The sequence below is a fragment of the Cinclus cinclus genome, chromosome 4 (assembly GCF_963662255.1).
Source record: "Cinclus cinclus chromosome 4, bCinCin1.1, whole genome shotgun sequence".
NCBI lineage: Eukaryota > Metazoa > Chordata > Aves > Passeriformes > Cinclidae > Cinclus > Cinclus cinclus.
Window position 1 is genome coordinate 52,818,538 of NC_085049.1, and position 8,138 is coordinate 52,826,675.

The following is an 8,138-nucleotide window of genomic DNA, read 5'->3' on the forward strand; positions in this document are numbered from 1 at the left end:
ACAGCAAAAACCAAAGAGAGTTGAGACATTTTGAAGGGAGTCATAGAGCAGCTTGAAAGGGTATGAATGGGAAAGAGGAAAGAAAAGAAGGGGAACCAGCACAATGAGTTACATGTTGCTATTGCACAGAAAATGAAAAGCAAAGTGTGCACACAAACACAAATGGAAACCTTGGCCTTAGCAGAGCAAATGAGACAGGATGCCACAGGACACAATTTCATCCTTTGTATAAAAGGTAGATGGGTCATGTGAGAAAGCTCTGCTCACTCCTAAGAGTACGATTTCCCTTTCTAGTATCTCCACAGCTTCTGAAGGATTTCCTTACCTCGCATTACTACATTATAATAGGAAGAAGCAGATTGTGATTTTGTTAGCAGCAAAGGGCGGATATTTCTCCTCTTTCCTCCTAATACACACCAGGCCTGTCCCTACAGGCACTAAGGATTTATTCTTCCCTTCACAAATTACTTTACCAGCTGAGGAACTGTAATAGCTGCCAAACCCCTCAGAAGCCTGAGACCTCTGCCCCATCCCAGCAAGCACTGAAACGAGGCAGGGAACAGAAGAAGCAAATTATTTTGAAACAAGTGCTGGGGAGGGGATAGATGTAGTAACCAGGACACACACTGCAGAAGCAAGCAGAACCCAGGCTGAGAAAAGCTGGCAAGTGCTGATGTGTGGGGAGGTCAAACACTGCCGGCAAGAGCCCTCATCACTTTTCCTCCAAGCCCCTTGTAATTTGGAGCCAGCCTATGACTGTGAACAGTCCCAGCAAAATCAGACATTGAACCAGGTTTTGGGTTGGCTCCACTTGTAATTGGGGATTGCCTGTGACCACAGTCGTTGTCACGCAGTGGGATTCAAGTTCAGCCAAGGGTCTGAAACAGCCCTGGTTCAGGCCTTGCTCAAGGAAAAGTCTGGAACAAGTTTTCAGCCTGACTCTGCTGTGTGTGTCTGAGCAAAGCTGCTCTTCTGTGCTTGCTTGCCACAGAAAAATGATGAATTGCGGAAGCACCCATTTGGCGTTAGTCATTCGGTGCAGCAGGAAGCAGGAAGCCCTTGTGAGCATTAACTTTTCAAAGCAGTTTGCAGAAAAAGCCAAAGCTCTCCTCCCCTGGACTACACAGCCACATACTGTTCTTTACCCCTCGCCTTAAGGAGCGCCTAGTCACAACTAACATTCACAACTCCTTCAGCCGGAAATATGTGCCGGGTGCAAGCAGCTGAGGCATTTGGTGTCAGCCCTTTCTCTGTGCAAGGGTATTAAAAGGGGGGAGGCAAGAGGAGCCTTACACTCGCCAGACGGGAGAGGCCTGATTGCGCTCAACAGGTTCAGTTCACGCTGTGACCCTGCCCGGCTTCCTGCTATTCAGATGTGTTACTTCCCCTTTGTGGTAATGGCCTGTGGCAGCCGGCCAGAAAACACTATTAATTTCAGAAGTGGCCTGACAACAAACCCATAGCGAAACGAGAGGAAGTGGCAGGGAGGCCATCTGTTAACTTCAGCAGAACAGTAGGGACACAGCTATGTAGGTTCCACAAGGAAAGCAGATTAATAATCCACAGAGAGGAAACCGGCTAAAATTATCCACAGACCATATTAAAAAAATAAAAAATAAAAAAGAACCAACCAAAAAAAAAAAAAAAAAAACAAACAAGGGAGTCACTTGAGCTGCAGCTGGACAGGAAATTGCTAGAGCTGCTTGCAAATCTCCACTTTGAACAGAACAGCATAGGGAATGCCAAGAGCGGAAACCGTTCAAAACTGGATTAGCACAAGCCAAGTTTAACTGCAACCCACTTCTACTTTCGCAGTTTATGCACTCAATCTAGACCACTACTGCATGAGACACTGACTCACTTTTTTCCCATGTTTTGTTTGCATTTCATTTCACACACTTGCAGTTTCTAAAATTACTTCAAATGTGCTTTGGCTGCCAGGAGTTCTGCAGTACCTCAGCCGACAGCCCCAGCCCCTGACTCTGGTACTGCACACAGATTTTGGCACCACCCTGCCTTGGTCGAGTTATCATCAGGAAGGATGTTAATGAATATAAGTTGCAGCAGGAAGTTTTGCAATTGCTACAATCCCCCTTTTCCTTCTGCAGAGACAGAACTGCTTGAAGGGTCCAAAGAGGAAATTAGGTGACTAAGGGTACATAGAGACTTTTCCTCCTTGCCTTCATTAAGTTGCAAGGTGGCCGAACGGCAGCAGAAAAATCATTTACAGGCTGCAGACTGTTGATGAATCTCTGAAATGAGCTCCTGCCAGACAGCTAAGCAGAGCATGAACCCATCTCCTAGCATCTGTAATAGAGTGACCAAAATTCATAAACAAAGCCAGAAAACATCAGCTCCTTGCTCTTAATAATAAAACAAAAAATAATAATGAGAAAAAACCATTATGTCCCAGAGTCAGGTATATCCCTAGTACAGCAAAGAGATGCTGGAATATTTTGTAATTAACCTCAAGGCCTTCAAAAGCATTCCCTTCACCAAAGCAAGATAAGAATCCAGTGCATTCACTGTTTATTCATTTAGGAACCAGTGGACCAAAGGGGAAATCAAGGTTTTATTGTCTTAGGGGGATGTACAAAAGCTATTGAGAGCAATTACTGCCCTTAAACATAACCATATGGGTACGTGCAATTAACCACAACCACACAGAGAGGAAAGGGGAAATAAACCAGCCAGCTTCTCCATAGCCAAAAATAGTTATTCATTTATTAATAATTTAAGGTTTTACATTCTTATAATAAATTCCATCTTAAAACTTTTACACTGTGGATTAGACGCTCCCTTATTGGCAACCATGTGCAGGTTCACTGTGCGTACACACAGGTACAAATGCTCACACATACTTCCAGTTTTATACAAAAAAAAAAAAAAAGCAAAATATTGCATTTGAGGTGAAGCTCCCTGAAGAATTTGTACAGAGGTAATGCACTGTTTAGCACATCTGAAAGTTTTAAAAAGTGGTCAAAAATCTTTCGCATTCAAAGACAAACCTCCTCCCAGATGATCTATTTACAAAAGGTAAGGCAAAAAATTAATTTAATTTAAAAATATATATATATGTGTGTGTATATATATATATATATATTTCATATGGAACCTACATCAAAAGCATGAGAAAAAAAAATCACCACAAGGAAAAGAAAGATATATGAAAGAAGAGACTACTTGCTCACAAAACATGATCTGCAAACTTCTCACCATTGCCATTTCTCCCATGGAAAGCTTGTCTCGGTAAAATTCAGCATGCTGCAAATATATTCTTTGCAATTAAAACAATAAAGCAAGCAGAATTTATGAAAATAACAAAAACTCAGGTGTCCCTTGGATTGATTTCTTGAGTACATGTGAATTAAGAAAAAAAATGCAAATAAATTTAAGGTTAAATATTTACATTGATCAAGTAGAATACTACCAAGCTCCTAGCAAACAAGTACTCCGAATACACTAAGCTGAAATCTCTTTTCTTTGGCTCCTCTAAATTCAAACAAACAAACAAACAAAAATAACCAGTCTTCACTGAAGACAAAGATGCATGTCACAGATCTGGGAGCAGAAGGACAGTTCCAGCCTCTAGAGAGCATGTGCCCAGCCTGTCCAGCCTCACCCTTCCACACGGGAAGTCCTCGGACCCCGGCTAGTGCCCAAGCAGGGATGGACGTACTGCCCACGTGCTGCCTGGTCACCACGGTCCTGCCCAGAGCTCGCCATGTCCCCTCCCTCCGCAATAGCCAATTCCATACTGTGGAACCTTTCATTGCCTGCACTGGCAGTTGCTTTTTAACAGCAGAGGCCAGAAAAAGAAAAAACTGCATTTCTTTATCACTGCCAAAGAGAAACCCTTGAGGAGTGATCCCGTGAAATGGACAGGAGAAGGGAGGTGGTGGGAGCTCACGTGGACTGCAAGGAATCCACCTGGAAGACGTTCTGGTTGGAAGGGGTGGTGAAGTACAGCTGCTGGTTCGGCACTCGATTGTCACAGGGGCTGCTCAGTCCCAGAGTCCGCTCAAAGTCCAGCAGCTGACCCATGAAGTTGAAGTTGGGTGAAATGTTGGACTTCTTCATCTTGACAATATCATAGGCATCATTCATGGACAAGTTCAGCTTCTGCATGAGGTAGGCCACTGTCACGGTGACCGAGCGGCTAATCCCTGCTAAGCAATGCACCAGGACGCCGCAGTTCTTCCCCCGGGCTTCATCTGGGAAAAAAACAGAGAAGGACACGTAAAACAGAGAGCTGGTAACTAATCTCTCAACACAGATGAGATTAGTATCAAGTAGGAAGAAAGTTCAATTCTGATCCCAGTGGCCAGCAGTGCAACTCAAGAGTTAACTTTAGCGGCTTGAAACCAGGACAAGAGAATAATCCGCTCCTCCTACTACCCAAGTCCAAGAGCTGAGAAAAACTAAGAACGAGACAAAGGGAGCAGGACACGCTGCATGACACTGTTTTAAAAGTCAGTTTTAAAAGACAGGCTTTTGCCTGGAGATTTGCCTTTAAATTCTCACAGTCCCCTTGCCCCAGCATGGAAATCCTGCAATATGTCACTGAAAGGCTTTATACAGACCAGCAGACTGCAAAGGTCTATTAAATTATTCTCCAACTGTTGTGCGGCTAACAATGGAGGTATTCAGGCATTTTAAAAGAATGAGGGAAGTCACAGGGGACAGCCCATTAGGAGGAACAGGATGTCAACATTGGTTGAAAATGGGTTCCTTTGTAATAGGAAATGCATTACAATGCCTGGAGATTAGTTTCTTTGTGGCTTCTAGCCCACATTTCTTCCTGCTAGGCTCAGATTACCTACATTCTCCACTATTACCGGTATCAGTCAACCGGATTACTGCACAGCTTCCCAACAGATAATGCAGTGCCCACCCCACCGCACCCCGATGGGGCAATTTGAGTCCTCCCCAGAACGAAGGAAAGTGCAGATTTTAATCGGTATTCCTTGGGCCCAAGGGTACAGATTTCCAGAGCTGAACGGTAATGTCTGAGGTCCGGTTGACCGAGGCACCGAGCCCGAGAGGTATATCATTACTACCACGAGATTTAATTTAAACTCTGGCTATATATTAGCCAGAGACACCGCTTATTCATAACTTGCATGTAAAAGCTAAAGTTAGATTCCCAGATCGTTGCTTTTTATTTCTATTATACTGCTCTTCAGTAACCTCAAGGAGAGAGGAAAAAAAAAAAAGTCAAATAAGATATAGACCCCAGCCTCATTCGCCCCCCCACTCGCCAGGAAGTGATTTAAGATCCCCCAAAATGCGCAGGGCTCAGTCCTCAGATCCAACACAAATGTCTCGAAGAGGAACCACAGCCAGACAAACCAGGTACGTCCGTGCAACCCCAAAGGAGTTGCAAAAGGTTGTAAGCGACCCCCAAAGGTCGCTTACAATTCACTGGGACTTCTCAATAACCCCCCCCCAAACAGTCCCCAACAGCCCCTCCACTTAAGCCGGCTTTAAAATCAGAAAAGAGGGTATGCCCCAGAGATGGCCATAAATGCTGCCAACCGCTTCTTGCCCAAATTCACGAATTCTGCAAAAGATATCGAATTCTGACTCTTAACTTGTAGCTGTTAGCAACTAACCGGGTCTTACCTATAAAGGAGATGGCCTCAGGAAAGAACTGAGACAGATTTTGGCTCCAGTGGTCAGAGATAGGGATTTGTTTGTACTTGAATTCACCGGCGTTTTCAAAGAGATTAGGCAGGTTAGGAGTAACATTCAAGATGTATTTAATGCCGAACTCCTCTAAAACGTCCAAATTAGTGGAGTCCTTGGCACAGCCTAAGTAGAGGTAGGGTAAAATCTCCACCGGAAAGGAAGGCTGGTTGTTGGAGAGAGGGCTGCCATCGGAGTCGGTGGCACTATTGGGGTCTCTGTCAATGTCAGATTCAATGTCGGATGATGAATCGGAACTGATTCGAAGGCCTCCCAAACCCAGGACTGGCAAAGGAGGAGAGCTGCTGCTACACGAACTGTCTAGGTTAGTTTCACAGTGCAAGGCGAACTCGGCCTGAAACTTGCTAAAACCACCTGGAGAGAAAAGCAAAAAGGAGAAAATGCAACCTCATATAACATGACATGTCGACTTCCCCGGTACAACCCTGTCTGCAAAGGAGCGTCTGCTTTGCACCCTCTCGAGCTCCGGGAAAAAGAAGGAAAAAAATGTCCCACTCTCAACGCAGACAGACTAACTTAAAGGAAGGGTTAAGAAAATCGTCCGCTGCGGCAGAGGGCTCAGGCTCAGCACGTTCAAGATTAAAGCTCTGTACCGCTTTGCCCTGCGGGGACCGCTGGAGAGGTGTCTCGGCGGCAATTCCTTCTGCCAGGCTTATGCCAGAATCCCCGTTAGCCCTGTCCTCCCCACGCTGCCATAGTGATTTTAGACATCAAGGTTTCTTTAAGCAATGCGAGGATAAGGGGGCAGCGAGGGGGGGGGGGGGGGAAGATGTTGAGTAGGGGGAAAAGCCCCTATACTCAGGTCGGTGCTCTCCTGGAGCATGAATCCACGGCCCAGCAAACGCTGCAGAAGGCATCGCCCCCTCCCTCTTACCCGGGCAGAAATCCACGGGGCTCGGCTCCCCGTTCCGCCAGCCCCGGGCCCCAGGCAGTGATCTCTCCCCCAGCCCTGGGCGTCCCTTCTCACCTTCCAGATAAAATGCTTTGCAACCTTCATCTTTGAGGCGCTTGAGGAGCAGCCCCAGCACGGACTCGCCGCCCGTGTTCTCGTTCCAGTCGCGGCTGTGCTCGTCGTACAGCACCACGGTGTCGGTGCCACACCGGCGGGCGAAGCGCTCCCGGTCCTCCTCGCTGCTGGCGACGAGGGACCGCAGGGGCAGGTTGCCCTTCTGCAGCCGCCGCAGCATGATGCCGGGGATGGCCACGTTGATGGCCGACTCGATGTGGGACGACTCGTACAACTCCTGCGGCCGACAGTCCATCAGCAGTAGCCGGTCGTTGCCCATCTCCAGCTGCTCGTTCAGCCACGCCACGGATTTACTAATCGCCATTTCCGACGCGAAAGGGACGGGTCTGAACGTATCTAGCATGAGGAAGGACGGGGGGAGCGGAGCGTGCTCTGGAAGCGCCCCTCTCTCTCACAGAGGCATGCGGCTGGCTCGGCGGGCGGGCTGCACCCCTCCAACTCCGCACAACTTATCTCCCTCCGCCCCGGGAAAATGAATCACGCAGTCCCCCCCGCGCCGCTTCCCCCGCGCCGGGCGGCGGTGGAGTCACGGGGAGGGAGAAGCAGCCGGGGCCCCGGCTTGTGTGCGAGTGCGTGTGTGTGTGTGCCTGCGTGCGCGCAGCCAGCCTGCCCTGTCTCCTCTTTTTTCTGTCAATGAATCCCTGAATGAACCTGCCTAATCGCCGCTGCAGCCCGAGCCCTTGGGCTTTTCCTCCGCCACGAGTGAATGAAATCCAATTAACGTGCCGCCGAGCGGGGCTCCCCGGCTCAGCATGGAAGCTCTGCGGCGGTGGCGGAGCCCCTTCCCTTGCGCTCCCCTCCCGTGCCGTGCCGGCCCGCAGCGCCCCTCGGCCGCGGCCCCGCGCAGCCCGGCGGCTCCTCAATGGATACAACCGCGGCTCCGCTCAATGGATACATTCTCCGGCGCAGCCAATGGGGGCGCGCGGAAGGGGCTGTTGCCGCGGCGACGGGCCGGCTGGAACAGGTTGTGTTGATGAATCGTTAATGAGTTTGTCATTCACAAAAACGGAAAGGAATTTCCGCTCCGGATAAGCCGAGTGCAAACAAGCGGCAGCCGAGGCGCGGCGGGCGGGGGCGCGGGGGCAGGTGAGGGGGCGCGGCCCGGCGCTCCCCCCTTCCCTCCACCAGCATCGGCCGCGGGGCGGCCGTCGCAGCCGGCGAAACAAATGGCACTTTTTCTTTTCTCTCCCTCCCTCCCTCCATATTTTCGTTCCCTAAGTCAAAGTCATACTCCGCGGGGGCCGGCTGTGTTCCCCCCAGCTCCCCCGAGCTGATCGTGGCCCGGCTTTTCATTAGGGCGTTCTGGGAACCCCATTTTTAGGGAGGAGGGCTGGCTCTGTCCTCGGCTGATCCCTACGGGGGTGAAGAGTAAAACCCCGAGCTAATCTCTTCCTACGCGGCC

General features: G+C 49.1%; 1 protein-coding gene across 2 annotated transcripts; it reads right to left on the minus strand.

Annotated features, from left to right (window-relative positions):
- Positions 1-3,906: 3,906 nt before the first annotated feature.
- Positions 3,907-7,079, minus strand: DUSP6 (dual specificity phosphatase 6). Of its 2 annotated transcripts, XM_062491247.1 has the most exons (3): positions 6,677-7,079; positions 5,626-6,063; positions 3,907-4,214 (listed from the first exon to the last, which is right to left on the minus strand). In XM_062491247.1, exons 1-3 carry the CDS (start codon positions 7,077-7,079, stop codon positions 3,907-3,909), a joined length of 1,149 nt encoding a protein of 382 aa, XP_062347231.1. The 2 variants fall into 2 exon arrangements, with proteins under 2 accessions (XP_062347231.1, XP_062347232.1); XM_062491248.1 differs by lacking the exon at positions 5,626-6,063.
- Positions 7,080-8,138: the final 1,059 nt, after the last annotated feature.